Source organism: Zosterops lateralis (genome assembly GCF_965231275.1).
Source record: "Zosterops lateralis genome assembly, chromosome: 10".
Taxonomy (NCBI): Eukaryota; Metazoa; Chordata; class Aves; order Passeriformes; family Zosteropidae; genus Zosterops; species Zosterops lateralis.
In genome coordinates, this window is record NC_139770.1 from 25,902,759 (window position 1) to 25,924,397 (window position 21,639).

At 39.1% G+C, this 21,639-nt stretch overlaps 1 protein-coding gene across 5 annotated transcripts in view; it reads left to right on the forward strand.

Moving 5' to 3' along the window:
- The window catches only part of CLSTN2 (calsyntenin 2), a 267,508-nt gene that overhangs the window by 191,814 nt on the left and 54,055 nt on the right, over positions 1-21,639 (forward strand). For all 5 annotated transcript variants that reach the window (XM_083868329.1, XM_083868331.1, XM_083868332.1 and 2 more), the window contains exons 5-8: positions 361-510; positions 12,532-12,717; positions 17,241-17,489; positions 17,966-18,087. In XM_083868329.1, the coding sequence (XP_083724455.1) occupies positions 361-510; positions 12,532-12,717; positions 17,241-17,489; positions 17,966-18,087 (707 nt within the window). The remainder of the gene's footprint in view (positions 1-360; positions 511-12,531; positions 12,718-17,240; positions 17,490-17,965; positions 18,088-21,639) is intronic.

Below are 21,639 nucleotides of genomic sequence, written 5' to 3' on the forward strand. Positions count from 1 at the left end.
TATATTGTGGCAGATGTGGAAGAGGAGAGTGCACCTACTCATAGCTCACAAGTCAAGATGTAACTGCTAATTACTTTTACCATCTTACTATAGAAAGTGTTGTTGAGCAGATGTTTTCTGATAGTGCCATACCCACATGATATCCCTCCCATCTTATATTTGCCTATAAGCTACTTGTTTCTCTGCTGGATTGAAAGAAAATCCTTCCTGTTCCTCAGAACTGACCTGCTTGTGCATGTCCCATGTGCTTCAAAGTGCTTAAAGTCACAAAGCACTTGAAGAACCAGGACCCAAATATTGCAGTCTGTGAACGCTCAGCAAAGAATAAATCTCTGAATGTTTTCTTGCGTTGACCTCTAGGTAACATCAGAAACACCGAGAAACTGAGCTATGATAGACAGCACCAGTATGAGATAATGGTGACAGCTTTTGACTGTGGGCAGAAACATGCAACAGAAGATGTATTGGTACAAGTTAATGTCAAACCTGTATGCAAACCAGGCTGGCAAGGTAAGGTTGAATAACTTTTCTATTTTAATTTTTAATTTAAATCTCTTTACTTTGATATTTTCACTCTACTTCACAGTAAGGAAAGTAGGGTGCTTATTGCACTGGTGTGGAAAACTGCTGCTATTTCTTCTGCCTCATTCCCAGCTTTCTAACAAGGTGGATGATAATCCCATGTTTGCTTCCATTTGCCATGCTTCTTCTCTAAGAAGAACGAAGAGCAGACCAGACAAAAAGAAGTAAGACAAATATCTACTTTAATAGGTTATCTTATGAGTCAATCTGAATATTCTGGAGGGTTAAAAAAAATGCTGCTGATTTGCCATTGTCCTACTATTCCTTAAAAAAGTTTTTGAAGCCACCATGACAAGGTACTTGCACCATGTGAGCTGGAATTGTTCAGATTATCTTGTTCCAGGTTCAGTATTGGCTTTTGTGGCATGCAGGAGCCAAGGCACTCTCAATGGGAGTGAAAAGCATCTTTAAAGCTGATTCCTGTCTTGACACTGTGGCATTTCAGAAGGCATTGATTTGATTTTCTAAAAAGGCTGTAAGGATCTATACCTTGTCTAGAATGGAGAGAACTCCAGCTGACAGTGTACAGGGAAGATAGATATGCCACTAATTATAAGGAATAAGATGGAAATGAGGGCTAGATTATAGACAAACCAATTGGATATGATCATGTTATTCAGGTGTTGTTCAGGACTAACTTGAGTTTCATACCTGTAATTTTTAAACATAACAATTGAGAAGGAGAAAATCAGTTTGGCTGTTGTATTTAAAGGTAAATTTGCAGGTTGACATTTAGAAGAAAAAAAGGTTTTCTTTGTGAAATGAGAAGCTCTGGTCTAGAGGAGCTAGTAATGAAATGTTTGCAAAGCAGGACTCCATTTCCACAGCCCTCACTTGGAGCAGTTTTTTGGGATGTACTACTATCCAAGTACTTAGAAGAGCATTTTTGTTGAAAAAAAAATGCAATACCTATGAACTATTCCCACATTTTCTATCTGATCTTACTGTTCAAATGTGGGAACTGACAGTGATCAGAACATGGATTCTTAGGCTCTAGGCAGTGCCTTGAAGCCTGTGGGAAAGCCAAGTATAGAACTCTCTCAGACTGGCCTGGGAAATCATAAGGAGGAACCCAAAACAATCTTGTAGATCCCATCCTCCTGACACCTGGAGTTTTTCCAATTTGTTTAGTGGTAGAGATGTTTACAAAAAGGTGGTGCCCTAAAGGACCAATCCTATTCATTGTACCAAAACATTGTATAAAAGAATCTTTCTTCCAATCAACTTTGCTCTAATCCCTCTGAAGAAATCGGAGTTCTATGTGTCGTTACATGAGCCATCCTGAATCGTAACAATATTCAAGTGATTTATTCTACAAAACTAATTATAGTCTCTTTACACTGGAGAAATATTCTGTTTCCATTTTATCAAGTTATCTCAGATAAATTTAGCACCCCCAAATTAGCTTGAGATTTGTATTAAAATGGGTGTAATTGATGAATGGGGTTTTTTTTCATTTCTATAGTTTTTTGATGTAGGTATTTTGTTGATTGAATACGTTTTGCAAATGTGGTAATGATGTCTTTTTGTTGCCCAGCATGTGGTTGTTATGGCTGCTACTGGTGGGTTTAGACACCAGGCAGCCAATAAAAGGAAAAGGAACAACCTCAGACAGGTTTAGTTGGGGTTTGGGGGGCTTTTTTTGATGCTTTGTTCTTCTTATTTGTACCTTTCCATCTGCAAAACACATGACTCTTCACCTCCCTGGCACATCCCCAGGTCAAGGAGCACAAAGTACAAGAGGATCTACTCAGGGTAGAAGGTCTTTCAGTAAACTATTGGGTAGATAGGGCATCAGTCCTTAATTATTATTAATTCATTAATTGTAATTTAAAAATGAGCTGCAGTATAATTCTTTTAAGAATTTATAGAAGATGTTATAAATAAGCAGATGGGACTCAGTTTTCTCATGCAGAAAAGCCAATTCTTTATTCATAAAGCTCATATTTATAGGAAAGATCAGAAAACACTTAAACCTAATTGGTCAGCAATACAGTGAAACTCAGGTCATTGGTCAGTGAGGGCTATTGTATATGTCTATCAAATTTTCTCTTTCTAGATATGTTTACATATTTTCTTCACTGATTTTCATGGGACAGATTCATTGTTTATGCAGGTGCAAATTTATTTTCTCTCTAAGAATAGGTTGTTGTGTTCATTCTTATAATTTTTCTTTATGGGAACTTACAAGCTACTTCTAGCTTAGCTAGTGTAGCAGGACCTAAACCATATTTTATAAGGCCTTTGTTTTATAATATCTCCACCTGTCTGCAACATATACATTTCTCTTAATGAGATTTTTTTTATGCCTATTTATTTTTAAAGGTGAAGAAATTCATGTAGGTGATGTTGTTTGCCAGTTTGAGCCAGCATCTGTAAAAATCACCTGTTTCTAGAGGGCAAAAAAAAAAAAAAAACCAAATAAGCAAAGCTTTCTGAGAGTATTTCTAGTAGCTAAAGAGGAAATATGGAGACTAGAAGTGGAAGATATTTATAGTGTTCTTTCTTCCATGTATCTGTTGCGCTGTGACCTCCCCACAAAGGGGCAGCCAGCAGGTTTGCTTCATCTTCTTTGAAATAATGCTATATTTGTAAAGATTGGATGACTACAGGAAGTAAAATAATGGGAGTTTTTTGACAGAAAAGAGGAATATTTTGAGTCTTTGATTATAATAGAGATGTTGCTAAAATATGTGATTTTTTTGTTCTTGTTCTTCAGTGTTATCCTGAACAAATAAATACTTGGATTTTCAATTTATGGTATTGGCACTTAGTTCCTTAACATTAATGGCTTTTGTAATTTGAAATATTGTGCACTTGTTTATGTAACTATCATAAATAGAGACTGGAGTAGTCTACACAAATTCAGTATTAAAAAAATTAGTGCAGCAAATTTCAATGTAGATGCCCTTCAGATAACCTCCACTGTGCAGGGCTGGGACAGGGAAGAACAGGCTTATGTAAAACAATTCAAAATTACTCCTTTTTCTCGAGGCCAACAGCACGTGACTAATGTGTGGCAGAGCAAATAAGGCTCAACAAGCCCAGGTACTTTCCTTAAATCAATGTTACCTTGGGCTAACAGAATTGAAGTCTTCATTAAATGCGGGAGCTGCTTCCCTGCTCTCTGATGATGGACATTAATACACCAGCAACCAGATCCCCACACAGACATTTTCAGCAAAGAAGCCTCCTCTCTATTCAGAGGCTACTTTAGAAACAAACTTGACCCAAGCTGACATCTGCTTTCTGAGCAGACCACTCTGGAGTGTTATTTGTATCCAGAGCAAGCTAAAAATGTAAACCAATGAGCTGAATTAATTCCTAATCTGTTACTTTAATTGGAAGTTCTCATTAGTGAGTTTGGTCAAGTGACTTCTAGATCTGTGCTACAAAATCTCTTCATGCCACCTGTGTTTTCATGTCCATGATTTCCAAACAATGAAGTGACCATGTCCTGCCAAGTAGGTAAAGAACTGCATTACCACGAAAAGCTGGATGATGACAGCCCTCGTGATATCATAATGGCTTGAGCTGCAGATGAAATACTTTGATTTTTGGTTTAAAACATTTTTAAACACAATTATGGGGTTTCTGTCCCAAGCAAAAACCTGTTATTTTCAACACCTTTCCCAAGTTCTGTCCCTCCCTCCAGGGCTCTGCCTGAAAAGTTCTGTGGACACAAAGTTCACACTACACTTCTTCCTGGGTATTCACTTTCAGTGGGGTTCCTTTCACTGCAGTTGGTTTAATGTCACAAATACTGATTTCTGTAAAGTTACATCTTCCTTATTCAAAGTAGGGTAGACAGACTTGTGGCACCCCACTACTAATCCATAAAGTAGTTGCATTAAATAGCATGAGGTAAAGTAAAACAAAATCCTGCAATCTAGACTAGGTTTCGTTTAGCTTATTTATGATATTGTAATCTTTTGACACATTTCTGTTACTTTCAGAACAGTTTTCATGAAACTGTTACTGTCCCCCCACAGTGGGATAACAAATGGGAATATAACCCAAGGTGCTGAAAGATGCAAGGTAGCAGAAAATTGAAAACAATTATTCCTGTACCAAGCTCTCTGGTGAGCAATGTACTGTGTAGGGAGAAAAAGAGTTTAGCCTGGGAAAGAAAAAAAAAAAAAAAAAGGCAGAATTATGAACCCAAAAACTTGAAAAATATGTTTTGAGAATGTCAGAGGTCTGCTCAATTATTGACAATTAAACCACAAGTGAGGTTGCACCCTAAAATGCAATTGATTTCAGACAAAATAGTTATTAGAAGAAACAAACATCTCTAAAGCAACCAAGTGAATACCCTGGGAAAGTGTCAGAGCTCACAACAGGGAAGGCTGGCTGTGCTTTCTGGGGAGATGAGTGGGGAGCAAAGACAACAGTCCAAAACTCAAAAGTTTCATTGTTTCCCCTTATGAAAGGAGACCATTTCCATGCCAAATTTCATATGGCCTTGCATAGGCAATGGTGACTAACCTGCAGTTGAACAGACAGTTAGGACTCTGAATAGAAAACAAGACTTCAGAAGACAATAGAAATATAGAAAACAAGCCATCAGAAAACAAGACTTCCAGCATCCAATCTGAAAAGATTTCTTGCATTTATCTTCCAAGGCCAGTGAAGCCATATGCATCCACACCCAAATACCCCCAAAAAAAGAAGAAGGTTGAAGTTTTCTAAAAGTTCACCTTAAAAGAGATAGTACTTAAAAATTTAATTACTTTTACATAGTGTTACCTTAAAAGAAGTTTTGAAATAAAAGCTTCTCTTTTTTTATTCACCTAATATATTATAAAAATATTTTAATTAAGGTGGTTGATGTATCAAAGATAGTGCATATCATTTCTTTTCTAAAGCATGGTTGGCTCACTAAGGTGACCTGGGCCCTTGATACCACCTAGAGGCATATTCCTACCACCTCTTTAAGGGTGAATAGACATTCAGAGGCTGTGGGCAGTCAGATCAGCTTGCTCTTCCTGCTGAAATAAAATCCTTCTTTTGTACAGAGAAGGGCAGGACCTTCCATCTCAGTAGCAGAGTGATCTCACATCACTTCTCACATCTTCAGAGATGCTGTTTGCAGTAGCTGCTGAATGACTTCAGAATGGTTTGCATGGGGGCTTTCTAGTAAGATCTAATTACTGAGGAAAACCAAAACCATATTGTCTTTCATTCTTCCAATGCTCTTAACAAGGAGGAATGTGATTACTAAGTCAATTGATTATTTGGTGGAGGCTAGTCAAGTGCAGAAACCTTGCTGATGAGGATAATATTCTCAGTCTTCTGGAATAGTTTTAAACTGCCAAGTATTTTCTGCACCATACATAAATCAATTCGTGTTACTGTTGTGCACACACCTAGAGCTCAAAACACCATCCTTGTGTTGTCTTAGCTGTAAAGATATTCACCTATATTTTAAAAAAGGAAATTTATTGTGAAGCAGGGAGTCCTTATGCCAGTCTAGGCTTGGCACTGTTGTGCATGCACACATCCTTCAACCAGGATAATCAGGATGAAATACTTATATCCAGCTGTTAACTTGAATGGCACCATTTTATTAAAATACCAACTCTAAATCACCACTCCAGACATGTGAAGATTACCTGAACTCCTGAGTACTACCAAGTTTTGAGCTTAAAATTTACATACATTCATACTTGCTCTTTTACTTGTATCAACGTTGTTTTTACTTTGCTTCGGCTACCAGACATATTCAGAGAAAGCAATCATACCTATTCCAATCTAATTTTTCAGATATGCTCTCTTTAGTAGTTTCTGTGTCTGCCTTATAGCTAAATACATCTTCACTGAGCATTCCAGGTCCTTTCATGTTTCTTTTTACCATGGCCTCTTACTGAAGACAGTGCTTTATATATTCTAAGACTGTCTTGCTTTTGCCTGGCTGTATCAGACTGGTAGCCCGTGGAAATACTGTTCTTGTCTTAATGGAATCAGCTTTTTCCATATGTCGTTTTTCAGTGATTTCTCAGCAGTTTGCTGAAGTTCCTTAGCACTTTGAATCATTATGAAGCACTATTAGTGTAACACCAGTACTCAAGGTCATCTTATCTTAGGATATCCTCTTTCAAGATTGACTTCTAGTTGGCACTGTCTTCCTTTCTCTTCACTGGCAGCAGTAACTAACACGGTCCTGGTCTTGTGCTAGGACTGCAAATGGAAATAGCAAATAACACTCCCACATCAGACTCACAGGGATCATTACCAACCAGTTCCCTGTGTACCATGAAGTTCACATTTGCAAAGTAACCCATTATTGCCCTCTCTGCAGACTGTTCTGCTATCTGTGAGGACTGAAATACTGAAGCTGGTCTTTTCCATCATGAGTGATACAAAAACCCCATTCATTTTAGGCCTATTTAACTAGATTTTTATTTCCATATAACTCTGTGGAAGATAACTCCTTTGTTCACATTTCTGCATTTGCAACTGCAAAAATAGTCTTTTCTATTTTGAATTTTCACTGCAGGATCCTCCTGAGTTTTACTGGGGCAATTATAATTTCATTGAGAAGTTTGTTATCTCTGAGATGCAGCTGACAGCATCATTCCATTAATATTTCTTCTGACCAAAAGTTAAAGCAGTATGGGAAATCCAGTTAGATTTGAAGCTTTTCCTTATGTTTTTTGTTGTTGTTGTGTTTTTTTGTTGTTGTTGGTTTTGTTTGTTTGTTTTGTTTTGTTTTTGTTTTGTTTTTTGTTTTTTGTTTTTCTCTGCATGTAAAAAGTTCCACACATTCTTAGACTTTGGGCTGAAAAATTGAAGAGTTTCCACATGAGATATGACACTCCATTGATTTGGGTAACTACTCCATGCAGTGTTTCAGAGTCTGTCTATGAGAATCTGAGAAGCACTTTGCAGGCTCTCCACCAGAGACATTAGAACCCTGTGACCAACCCAAACCTGGCAAGAAGAAGTTTATTTCCTAAAGGAAATCAAGCAGAGAGCCAATTGTAATAACGGAACTGGCAGGGTGGGGTGATGTATTCTTCACCCAGGGCCAAGCCTTGACCCTGCTGAGGGGAGCAGGGCAGACCCAGAGAAGAGGGCCAGGCTCAGCCAAGGTGCCAGATCCCCCCTCCTGGAGAGCAGGCAGGTCCTAGGAGGGGGATCCATGGATGAGGTTGGGATCAGGTCACTGGGTAGGTCCACAGTGCTGAGGCCCTGTCAAGCCAGAGCAGCAAGCCCTGGGCTGGCTTCTGGATCCAGGAGTGCTGTGACTGAGCCAGACCAGCACCTGCAGCCCAGCCTGATGAGGCTGAGCTCCAGGCCTATGAGGGTGGTGGGGGGTGCAAATGGAGGCCTCAGGTGAAGCTTGTGGAGGTTCATTATTGTTTATTAGTGCCCTTGGGGCTCTAATACTGTGGGACATACTTTATTCAAATGAAATCTCGCAACAAAAAATAGCTTAATCCATGCTGTTTCATGATTTTTAGATTCTTACATGTTTATTTCACTAATTAAGCACCACTAGATCTGGGAACTTTACCATTTGATTGAATATTCAGTGTCAGTAGGTCAGGCACAACAGTTAATCCATTGGGTTCACCAGCTCCTGCAGCAGCAGCCTTTCCACTGTCCTGTACTAAACACAAATTTCTGTCTCTTTTTTGTTTGTCTTTTTAAAACTACCAACATGCTGCACAAGGGAAAGGTGTATATGAATGTTTGTGCTTTGAGATGTGCACTTAAATCTCTTAGCAAACCAGCAAAGCTTTGGACATTAGTTTGAGTTTTCTCTTTACTGTGGAAACCCTTTAACTGAGTCAGATCTGATTATCATTTCCTTAACCAGTCACTCATCTTATTTCACATAAAATAGACACCAGAGTAACCTTTAGCCAAGTCTCTAGCCTACATAAATAGCAGAGATGTAAGGGTGCTGCAGAGGAAACAGAAGAGATATCAATTATACTGCTCTGGGAACCTTCTGTTCCAGTAATTATGTAGGGATGCTGCAGAGGCTCACTAGCAGCAGCACATACGTTTTATCCAACATTTAGTTGCCAAATGCACATCTTCAGTGCAACAGGAGAGAAGTTTTGCATTTCATTGTGTCACAATTATCTTTCATTACATCACCATCATTTTTAACACAGTGAAATTGAATCAAAGTTTATGGCCACATGTGTAGGAGACATGAATCACATCATACCTCCTCTGCATGATCGTCTTCAAGGAAAAAAATATTAGATTAAATACTTCTTAGTGTCATCTAGCATTAGAAATTAATTTAAATATAAACATGGATCACAATAACATTACAGAAAACCTTATATTTAGAGATCAAGGAAAGTCTTTCCATTGTCCGTCTATTAAAAAGAAAATTGTTTAGTGCACTGGGATTTACTTTTAAAGGCTCAAACTGTCACTGAAGCTTGATCCATTTTGATCTTGATCCAGTTTGAGTATTTCAGTGATCAAGATCCATGTTTACATAGCTGCTTTATAATTGATGAAACCTGAACTACAAGCTTGACATGGTGATATTTACACTCTAAGGTTGTCTTGCATTGTCTGGAGCAGCTTTATGCCACAAGTGATAAGCAATAACCTGTTGAACTACAAAATTCAAACAGAGGCTGCAGGACTAAACAGTGCTAGTTTTATTCAGACTTTTGCCCTGAGATCAGTCTTCTATCCTTACAGCATTTACTCTCCTAAGTTTGCAGTGTAAGGTGGTGTTGTAGCAGGACTTATGTGTCAGGTATGTGTCAAAGGAGGAACTATGTTGGTTGGGTTTAGCTAATCTAAGTGCAGCCTGCTAATTCAGGTGGGATTATGTATTTGAACATATCTAGAAAATTCCTAAATTTAGGGGCTTTTACAGACTCAGGTTACATAAGACTTTTCCTCTGCATCACTCCAGAGGAAATGAGAAAGTGCCACCACGTTCCTGAAGGGAAGGTGCTAATCTTTTGAGTAGGTCCAGTGTGGGATGTTACTCTGGGAGAAAGCAAAATAATGATATTCACCCCATTCAAAATTAAATTAAGAAGTTGGGTTACTCTCACAATAATTTCTTTGTACTGTACTACCACTTATTGTTGCTTGTTCCAACTCCGTGCTCTTTCCAGCATTGCTGCCTGCACTAGTGGTGACATGTAGACTGTGCTGGCCTCAGCTTCACAGCTCTGGGAGCTGAAATGCTTGGGGGCAAATTCTATAGAAATAAGCCAGTTGCTTTTTATCAGAGCTGTTGCTGCCTTTAGGGATCGTTCTGCCATCACAGGATTGTAATCTAATCCAGTATTGCCTTACACCTGCCTGGGAATGCCTTTGGCATGGAGAGGGACTTCTTGGTGGAATTCCAAATTGTGCACTAAATCAGTGAAAGGAATGCTGGTGCAGTTTAGGATGAGGATTGGTCTGTGGTAGTGCAGTGGACCAAGATACAAAGACACTGGTTCAAGTCTAGTTGATGTTTTACAATTTAGAGCTGAGATAAATGCAAGTGATTTAGGAGGCACAGGGTTTATGATCTCTGGGTACAAATTCCCACTTCTGCCAAGCTGAAAGGTAATACCATGAAACAAAATACCTCTTCCAGTTCTTGTGGCAGAAACAGAGGGCTCCCATCATTCTTCCTTGTGAGCAGTGGCATTTTATTTGCTGTGGGTTTTATAGGACACTCCTTGTATAGCTGGAGGTGAATGTGCAGCTGCAGGTACCTTGCAGTTCATAATTCAGTCACATCTCACATCCACTAATGAATATTTTGTATGAATACTGGTTCATTTGGTATAGCTGAGAAATGAAAATGTGGCTGAAAGCGGCTGAAATAGAAAAATTTCAGATATATATAAGACTTTATTTTCCTTTTTGGGTTAAGGGATACAATGCCTGAACTGGTAGATAAGAGATTATAAAGATCAATAACTCATATATTATTAGTTTTTATAAAACTAGCAAATTATTTTATTTTTACCTGAAGTACCTACAAGAATTTGCTGCTCTTGTACTATTGGAAAAGTGTTAACTTCGAATTTCTGCAATGGAGAGGGAACAGAAACCTATTATTGTAATGATGTCCTGTATATAGTACTTGAAATTCTAATGGAACTGTTTAAATGGACAGTGGCAGAGAAATTCTGCAATCTGTAGATCAAACCTAGCTCAATATGGGACAAATGGAGTGAATTACCTGAAAATTACAACTGAAATAGCAACTCGATCATATGTGCACTGCAGGCAGCCATGTAGTCATGGTTGTCTTAGTGATCATGTACAAGTCTAAAAGATTTTGGGAAAAAACAGATACTAAACATACTTTCAGAATGTTTCAGGAAGTCTCATCTTCCTCTTGTTAACAAAATGCTGCATGATTACTAATTGGGCTATGTCAGGAGGAAGATCCGAGAATTCTGAAATGCAGACCAGTGGTTGTAGCATCTTTGCCTGGACTCTTGACTAATGACTGCCTCACACTTCAAAGCGTTTGCATGGACGTTCAGACTTTCTTGTAAATGTTTGATGCAGTTTAAGACCTGGGGAGAGAGCACCATTTTTCAAGCTTTCTGAAATGAGATCTCTTGAAAAACACCAAACTCCACCTACTAAATGCACATACATATTTGTATCCACTATTAGTTTTCCTTCTACTGATATTTAGAATGAATCTCTGTCCATTTGCTTTCAGGGATTTGGTTGATTGCCAGGACCTAGAACTTTTCCATTTATGAAGTCTTCTTTTACCTAGAAAGATTTGAACTTGTTACAGCAATGAGGGGAAGGGTCATGAACATGCCCAGGAGGTTGGAGCATCTCTCCTTTAAGGACCGACTGAGAGCTGGGGTTGTTCAGTATGGAGAAGGCTCCACAGAGATCTTGCTGAGGCCTTTCAGTGTTTGAAGGGGACTTACAAGAAAGATGGATAGAAAGGTTTTACTGAGGTTTGTAGTGACAAGAGGCAACAGCTTTAAGTTGGATTTAGATTGGATATGTGAATTTCTTTTTCCTATAAGGATGCTGAGGCACGGCACAGGTTGCCCAGAGAAAATGTGGCTGCTCTATCCCTCAAGTTGTCTGAGATCAGGTTGGATGGGACTTTGAGCAAGCTGGTTTTTGAGCAACCTGGTTCTGTGGCAGGGGGATGGACTAATTGATGTTTGAGAATCCCTTCCAACTCCAGCCATTCTGTGACTTGATTAAAATATGAGCTGTAAAGGAAGGTAAAATACATGTTTGTAATTACTACTGCTTGTTTGGGTTTTCTCTGAAGCATGTTGCAAATACCATAATTAATTGGATTTCAAACATTAAATGCTTCAGTTGAGCAGCATAGGGGCATGTGTGGTACAAACAGGTGGCTGCCTGAAGCAGGCAATTGTTTAAATGCTGTGAGCTGTGAGGCATCTGCATAAGCACAAGCACAGATTAATCAGTTCTGGCTGGAAGCATGTCGTCCTTTCAGCTGGAACTTCCTGTCATTAGTGCTTCACAAAATTAGGACGATGTTCAAAGACAAGAACTGGCACTACAGAGGTGTTATCTTAGACTGACATGTAGCCTGGTCCTTGGAGGTATTTGTTCTTATCACAACATTGTGAAATCTGACCAAATTGGCTGCAGCAGACACCTCCTCCCTGCAGTGCTGGCTTGTGGTTTGTCATGGGAACGTGGGCACTGCAGCTCCAGACTGACACCAATTAGCACTTCTTGTCAGGAGATGTGTGTAGTCCCTGCTTGTGTGACTCAACCAGCAGTAGTGTTACTTAAGTGAGCCTGACACTTAGAAAAACAGGGCCAAAATCCCATTTTTTTAGGACAGTAGCTTATTGATTCCAAGTTCAGAAATGCTTATTTTTGCCTTAGACAGTGATCTTTGAGAAGAATATATCATTTAAAATTATATAGCTCACTTCCCTTTTTTACTCACCATTGGGTCTTGTTGGTTTTTTTATTTATTTGTTTTTCCAGACTGGAACAAGCGGATCGAATACAGGCCTGGCTCTGGCAGCATACCCTTGTTTCCCAGCATCCACCTAGAAACGTGTGATGGACCAGTGTCCTCAATCCACACCACCACTGAACTACAGACCAATTACATTGGAAAGGGCTGTGATCGTGAAACCTACTCCGAAAAATCTCTGCAGAAATTATGTGGTATGAGTATGGATTTCAGTTGACATAATGTTTTTGCAGACAAGGCACCAGTTCCTTGTGACCTGTACACAGGCAGCACTTGGAATTAGCTCAGCTGGCTCACTTTGGATTGTAGCAATGAAAATGGAGATAGTGGTGATATCTGACAGCTGCTCCATCCTTCTTTTCCATTTGTTTTCACTCTATTTCATACTTTCTCCCTGCCTTCTTTTAATTTTTTTCTCTCCTGCTCCTATTCTCGTCTCAATTTTTCCTTCTTCCTCATTCCACCACTTTATCCTTCTTTCTTCCCTCTGCTACAAATACTGGTGTGACAGTGTAGTATTATTTCCAGTGTAGATTTGCCATTACAGGAAGACCATAGGACTTGAAGGGAATTGAATCTCCCTGTTGTGTTTCAATCCTCCTGACTCAGCTTTCTGTTCTGCTGCTCAGTTCTGTGCCAGAGGACAAACAAAAATACAAGAACATTCTGGGCAATCATTGGAGCAAAAATATTTAAGAGACATAAACTTCAAATAAGAGTTGAGAAATATTTCCTAATTTTTTCCTCCCTTTCTGTGCTTTTTGATAACTTTGTGTAAAATGCAAAAGTCAGTTTTGAAAAGCAGGTTAAATACTTGAAGATACTGCTGTATTTTTTTCAGACTTGAAGATTCTGTGTCTGGAAAAGCAATGGCCATGCAATAATATCTTTATCTTTTGAGATCAGATGTCTCTCCTGTTTAATATATTGTCTTTAGAGTTCTCCTCTGAAGCCCTAATGGTGTAGACATCAATTCTCATCTTCTCTGTCTCTTTGCGTGGCTTCTGTCTGAGCTACAGTAGCAATTGTGAGATTTTTTTCCATTTAAATGCGTGGATTTTGGTTTGGGGTGCTCTGGTGTAGGGTTTGTCTTTGCTCTGATAACCACTCAGCAGTGCTGCAGATATGTTAAGATCAATACATTAACCTTTAGGAAATAATTTTTATAAATTAAAAATTTCAGCCAGTGTCACTAAATTATTAAAAATGGAGAAGCAATTTCCAGGGAAAAATAGTTGGCAGTTGAGATTATCAGTTATAATGGGAGTAGTAGCATTGTCATAAAATCTGAATGTTTTCAATTTCAAAATTGCTTAGTTAAGATCACAGAAATAATCATGGCTTTAATTCTGTGTCTTTATCCAACTGCCTAGAAGAGCAGATGAAAATGCATCTGCCCCAATATGCATCTTAATCATGGTAATGACTTTAATTCTGAGAGCCTGAGCAAGCCTTGATTTCATAAAATACCAGAATTTTAATAAAAATAAATATGTTATAGCTAAAGCCAAATACTTTTGCCTCCTATAAGTGCTGTATTGGCAGCCAAAAGAACATTGCTTTGTGCTGTTATAGGCCTGAACTGCAAATGGGACAGTCACTCAGTGCAGATCACTACCAACAAGACTTAAACCACAAAATTATTACCTTGAAGTCAAACATTAATATCAGCTATATCCAACAATATTATAATTTCAAGTGTAGAGCTGAAAGGAGGTACCTTCAGCTGGTGTAAAAATCCTTAGTTGAGGAAGGTTGTGCAAATTCTAAGGGGTTCAGTTTGCAGAGTGTGGCTTGACTGCCTCACCTACTGACATTGGAGTAGAAAAGAGAATTACAGGCATTTCTCAGGTGTGCCAGGGCCACTGTGGTGGTGCAGGAAGCTCTGAGCAGTGGACAGGTGTCACTGCTGCACTTCAGCTCTGGCTCAGCACATCTGTGAAGGAACAGAATGGAAAGCACTTGAGAAAACAGGTAAGCATGTAAGAGTGTATGTAAATAGAGGGAAAATTCTCACTGTCAAAATAATATTTTTTTTGGTCCAGGTTTTCTGTATCTTCATAGAGACCAGACATGGTAGAAACTTGTAACAGGACTTTGATAAAAAAGTGACAATGTGCTCTACATGAGAATTGCATTTAGCCTGGCCTGCACTTTGCTATTTAGTATTTATTACCATCCTTAATGTAGAGAGAACTCTTATGAAAGCAGGATAAATTATTTCTGGAAATTAGTTTTCTCCAAGAAATTACCTTATTGTAACTAATGGTTGGATGATAAAGTTCTTTGAAAAGGAAGAAAAACCTGAATTTTTCTATACAGTGAAGCACTGTGTGATTGCAGAGAGTGCAGAACTGAGCACTCAGCTCTGCACCATGTAAAATGCAAGGCTCTCTCTGTATAATTAAAGATCCAGTTTATCAATCCTGTGCTCATTTCTTCATTTATCTGTGGGAAATCTGGAGAAGGTAGATGCCAAGGAGGGTGAATTAAAATTCATTTTTTATATGATGAAAGGTTCAATTCTGCTTTTCAATAACCCAGAGATTTGCACTCCCTTGGACAGTCAAGGTGGGCAGCTTAAATGAATAAATTACACTTGAGTCACTTTAAAGTCAAGGAGTTATTAGTGTTGTGCCTCAAAGCATCTTAGTAAGCATTCTTTCAGCTTGTTATCTGACAGTAATACTAAGTACAGACTATCTAAAAGACATCATTTGGACTGCAAAAACATATCAGAATAAATCACGCTAAAATAAACATAGGTTAAGGAGGCTAAAATATAGTGAAAAAATGGCTCTGGTACTGTCTCCTTTCCCTCTAAATGTAGATAAAATAGAAAATAACAATGTTGCTAATTCTCACATGTGGCAGATGGGAAACTGAGACAGGGAAACACTGAGACTCAAGGCTCTGCTCCAGCTAGGATCCTGCCCTCTCTCCACTATCATGGGTGGTGAGGTATTGCAAGAGGCTCAAAGAAAGTTGTTGATGTGATTGGATGTTGGGCTGGCTGTTACTGGATGATTCGTTTTCAGCTAAGCCAGCAGTCTGGTCCAGCTCAGTGAGCAGCATCACTGTGTGCTTATCCTGGCAAAAGTTTAGAGCACAAATGTGCAGGACTGGGAGAAGAGGTGGAGCCAACTGCATAAATCACTTGTGAAAATAGGCACTTTTATATGCAAGTGCCTCAGAGGGTCTTAAAGCTGAGCTTCATGCAGCAGTTCCTGCATTGTTCTGGAAGCAGTTTGGGAGAAAATGGCATCAGGCACTGTATTTTGGAAGAGCACTGATCCAGTGATAAGGGTGTTCTGGGAACACCTCCAGAGAGATCTTTGCATTGCTCCAAGTCCGTCTCTGTACATGGCTGAGCAGCCTGGGACTCTGGCTGGATTTATTAGGGTAGGAAAAGCATGATTGATTCCAGCCAAATCTCCCAAGCACATAATCCAATGGTTTTTCTCAGGGCAAGATTAAAATACTAACAGGATGAGATTCCAAACTTAGCCGTAAATCTCCATACAAATATGGGTAGATAAAGTAGAACCTGTTGAGCTTGCTGCTGGTTATAGAAATGCAGTGTCCCGTATTATCCAGAATTACAGTTTGTAAAACAAATACACTTTGTCTCCATGCTCAAACTATGAATATGCTTTGGTATTGAAAATATCACTTCAAAATAGCCTCATTTTACAGTAATAAATTTTGCAGAAGAATCAGTTACAGAATAAGGTGAATATTTCCAAATCATAACTACAATACTAAAAAAACCCAAACTGTATTAAACAATTCTACACACTTTTGGCTTAAAATTTTTGCACTCCTGCAGAGATTTGAGATTTTTTATCTCTTTTTGGATGGTGAAGGACAGCAGAACATCTTAGCAGGGGATTTTTAATGCCATCACAGTTTTCTTGCCATATTGTTACTTGACAAAGCAGCAATAGTAATACAAAGATTGTGTTTTTTACTCTTGGAATCATATTTCCTTTTAAAGGCTGTCTTTTACTAGTACGTAAATGCTCTGGGTAGCTTCTTGTATGGTTTTCATAGTACCTGGCAGTTGTTAAGCTGTAAGCAAACCCAGATATGTGAAGAACTGTGCTATTTTATCAGATCTTGGCATCACGGTGTTACTCATCTCAGTCTGTCATTAAAGAACACACGGCGCTCCAACCATCAAATATGTACCAGAAACCAGCACTGAAGTGATATTACCTGGTTGGGGTGAATCCCTTTGTGAAAGGACATTCCTCCCAGCATTACTGGGGATATCTATGGCTGGCTGCTGGACACTGTGAGGCCTGTCCTGCATTCATCCCCACTGTGCTGTATTTTACAGCACCGTCCCCACATACCTTCCTGCTGTCAGGGAGGGAAGATAAATGCAGAAATTTGTTTTGGCTCTTAGCAGATCTTGAAATAGCTGAAGAAATGTCATTAATGAATGTCAGAAAAAAATGAACATTTCTGAGAAAGATAACTTTACATTATTTTCTATGATTTTCTGTGCAGTACATTTAATCTAGAAAACTTGCTGGTTTATGATGGTGGGTATTTTATAACGTTTCAGTGATTTGGCATTGAGGCTGGCAGGACCATTTGGGTAGTAAAATAGTCCAAAGAGTGTGAATAAGAACCCTGGCCTATATTAATATAATCTTCACAGCTTTTTCATTGGTCTCTCATTGGGTTATTCATTATATGTGATTTGCAGGAGCTTCCTCAGGTGCCATTGACCTGTTACCATCTCCCAGTACAACAACCAACTGGACAGCTGGACTCCTCATGGATAGCAATGACATCATTTTTAAATTTGATGGAAAGCAAGGAGCCAAAATCCCAGATGGAATAGTCCCCAAAAATTTAACTGATCAATTCACCATTGCTCTGTGGATGAAACATGGGCCTAGTCCTGGATTAAGAGCTGAGAAGGAGACTATTCTCTGCAACTCTGACAAGACAGGTGAGTCTGTGTAGGGAAAAAAATGTTATGCAAAAGGAAAATACTAGCAGTAGAGTGTTGCCATCTCTCCTCATTTAATTGGTCTGAGAAAAAACTAATCTCAGATGGTCCCATTCCAAGCATTGCTGACTTGAGAGCTTATTGAGGGGCCTGATGACTACCTAACAAACACAAACACAGCCAGGATAACACAGCTAGGGATTTCACAGGAATTGATTGATAAAATAAGTAAATTATGTTAAACTTTAAAAAAAAATTAGATAGGGAGAAACAGTTCTAATTCTTCTCTGAAATTAGTTAAATAAAAAATGCATTTGCATTTATTATGCAAATTATGCATTAATGCAAATGCATTAGTTAAATAAAAAAAGCTCAGTTCTTTGGTGTTTTTCTGATGTGGCTGGGTGCTGTCAGTGTGTAAGGCTCTAAGACACAAAGTACTGTGTGTGGTGCTGAGCCAGGTGTGTCCCCCACAGAGATGAACCGGCACCACTATGCGCTGTACGTGCACAACTGCCGCCTCGTGTTCCTGCTGCGCAAGGACTTTGACCGCGCCGACACCTTCCGCCCCGCTGAGTTCCACTGGAAGCTCGACCAGGTACCTCCCTCGTGCTGCCCGAGGTCATCTGGGACTCTCCCTTCTTCTCAGCTCCCCCTGACAGCACAGGGAACCTCCCAAATCCCAGATCCCTCCTCCTCAGCCCTTTAGACAGCACAGGGAACCATCCAGATTCCAGAGCAGCTGACTGGAATCTGTCTGTAGTCTGTCTGAAATCTCTTGCAATTACGCTGCAACTTGCAGCCATTACAACTCTAATTAGGTTTCACATAAAAAGAGAGAAATGAGTTAACTTTGTCAAGTCATTTTATGCACTTTTTTTTTTTTTTAATTGAGCCACTTTAAATGGTAAGTAGAGGTTTATGTACTTTGGCAGTGGAGAGAGATGTGACATTGCATATAGTTCCCTAAAAGTTTTCCATTTATCATTTCTATAAAATCTGCTTTATCAGCATAACGGAAGTGATGGAAACCTTTTCAGTAAAGAGTATGCTGACACACAGAAAGGCTCTTCTATTATATTGTAAATCCAATCTGCAGACCTTTTCTTTCATCTGCTGTCCTGTATCTAATTTCATCTTATTATTAAACGTATATTGCAAGAAAATTATTATTAAAGAGATAAGAGTTGCCTTTCATAGATTTATTAATTCTAGTCAGGATAAGGATTTGGATGAAAGAAGACAGACTTCAGCAAAGTACTGTTTTTTCAAAGCAAGTTTCTTCTTATCTTTGAGTCCAAACTGCTATTGAAAATGTAGCTATAGGAATGTTTACTTTTCTAATTCACCTTCTAAATGCATATAAAAATGAGATCTCCATCATGTTTATCAGATGAGTATGGTAAGAAAGCCTGTTGTGGTCAATAGCACTCATTCTGCGTTTAACACTAACCACTCTGGAATCAGTTTGTGCTGTAGTCGGTATGAAAAACAAATTGAAATTAAATAATATTGAAGATTTCAAGTCAGCAGTATCTTGGTTTGGAAGGAAAGGTGTCTGCTAAGGAAGTCAGGAGCCTTCCTTGAAATGGAGAATGTAAACCTCCTCCCTCTGAATTATTATATTTTTGAAATTAAAAGGCAAACATATGGGAATAGGAATAACTGCTCTTTATGAGAAAAAAAGAACAATGCAGTAGTAAGAAACAAACAAACAAACAACCCACCCCCAAAACACTGACAAAGTCAGAATACAACCTGACACCATGTTTGTTGCTGTTAGGGACACGAAAGAACTATACACTCACCGGTCAGGTTGAAGTGAGGAAAAGAAGGGCAGATTATTATGATTTAGGGTTTAAATAGGATTTGGAATTTGGTTAAGGATTGGTAGATGAAAGGAACACCTCACTGACTTCAATGGTCAATTCAGAAGTCCATCACAGAGAAATATGAAAACAATCTACATTGTTTTGAGAAACTCCAGTTCAAGAATGTAAACAATCATCAGAAGGCTAAAGAATCAGGGCGACACATGTTGGTCAGGGTGTTGGTAGCAGTCCAATTAAATTGTGGCTGCAGTCCTCCTGCAGTGACTGATGCGGTTTTGTTGAAACAATGGTCTTGTAGAAGGGTGCAGTTTTCCTCTGAAGGTCCAGTGGTGGTGAGATGGGTCCAGTCCTCTGGGAATCCAATGGATACAGGCTTTCCTCTGGAGTTCTAAATCTCAGATTATATCCAAGTAGAAATGCTTGGCTCCTCCCTCTGGGTGGGCCATCTCCCAGTGGGATGATGTAATTTTATCAGTCATGCAGTGAGCCTCGATGGCCCATTAACAGCAGATATCCCTCGGAGAGAGGATGGGCCATGGAAGAAATGAAGAACACCGCTCCGCCTGCTTTTAACAGTTGGCTTATTAACAGAAGATACTCCCTCCCCACTCTCTGGAATTATGAGGAATGGAAGAGATAAAGAAACACTGCCCCACTCGGTTTTAACAGATGATAATAGAATACATACTTTTGGTTACATCTTGCATTTCAACCTAAGACAAGGAATAGCTGATACCACCTCAGATAAGGTTGTTCTGAGTGCTGAAGATGGACTTGTGTTTCTAAACTCTGTACTAAACATCTAAATTAATGATAATGGAAAGCTTTTGGGAAGTATTTTGATTTTGAAAATTAAGTGCAGTCAGCCTCTGTGTCCTTACAATGAGAGAGAACCAGTGTCCTCTGAATAAATAAAATTTGTGTGTGACTCTTTTAACTTGGCTATCAACCTTCCTAACTACTGCTGAAGACTCCTACATGATGGAAGCTAGAGATAGAAAATATTTTTGTAGGTTACTTGATTAATTTCCTTTCATTCAGCTGCTGCCAACTGATTTCCACAGTATATTTTCAGCTATTGTTTATAGTTGAAAAAGAAAGTAAGATTAAAGTATAAATAAAGTTTATTATGGGTTGTGTGCCCCGACTTCCATGAAGATAAATTTATATTGTCATGGTGATACTGTTGAAAGTTTTGTCATGAAGAGACCTCATAAACATTGCTGCTTTATCTCTCCTTCATGCTCCATATACCTATATGGTAGAATAAATTAAAAGAAACTGAAAATAAAACATATGTGAATAATGGGCCAGGAAGGAACTTGCATGGTTTTGAAGACAAGGCAGTGAGAAATTGTCACTATAACGCAGTAAAATTATGCCTTCTTCTAACTGTATACCCAGAGTGGTCTGTCTTAGAAACCACAGGATATTTTAAAACCACATCATAAAACAAGTTAGGATCCTACTCAATATGAAAAGAAGCTGGTCTAGACTTTCAGGAGTAGATTAAGTTGATTATTTGATATTTAGACACTGAGAGACCTCTGGAGATCTCACCTTCAGAACAGCTTATTCTGTAGTGACTAACCTCCCATTCCCCGTTGTTTGATTAATAGAGCTATGTCCAGCTGCTGTCCCTGTTCCCCCACCTGCCCTGTGGGACAGTGCTCTGCAGTCAGGGCAGGGCAGAAATGACTCTGCAAGACCCTCCAGGGCTTGGTCCCAAGCACAACCAGAGCAGAGGAAAATGTGACAGACTACTTTATTGCTAAGCTCACTTTTATGAATGCAACAATCCAGAGATTGTTTTTGCTGAGAGGAATCCAGTGACTTTGGAAAAGGGTGAAGCTTGAACTGGTGAAATCATTTATTGCTCTCACTGCAGAACAGTAAAATTTATGACACCAGCTGCTCTGGGCTCTATCTACTCCACGAGACTCCTCATTCTTTCAGGGCACTGACCAGGCATGTGAGCTTATTGTCATTCCAGGTTTAATTTAATTGTCTAGATCTCATTTCTGTGGTGAGTGAGTATGGCATACACCTTAGCTGCAGACTCCATCCTTGTCTAGATACAGGAATCCATGGAACATTTTATACAGCTGCTGCTGAGCAGTGCATCTGGAGCCTCTCAACACCATGACAGCCTTGCACAAGAAGTGACTGGGACCTCCACATGACAGTTTCTGCCAGGTTAGCTCTTGGAAGATTGTGTCTTTAAGTCAGTTCATAAACCTAAAGATTTATTTCCAGTATGGCTTTCAGTTTATTTGGCCCTGTTTGTTCCATTAATGGCCTTTGCTAATTGATTTTTT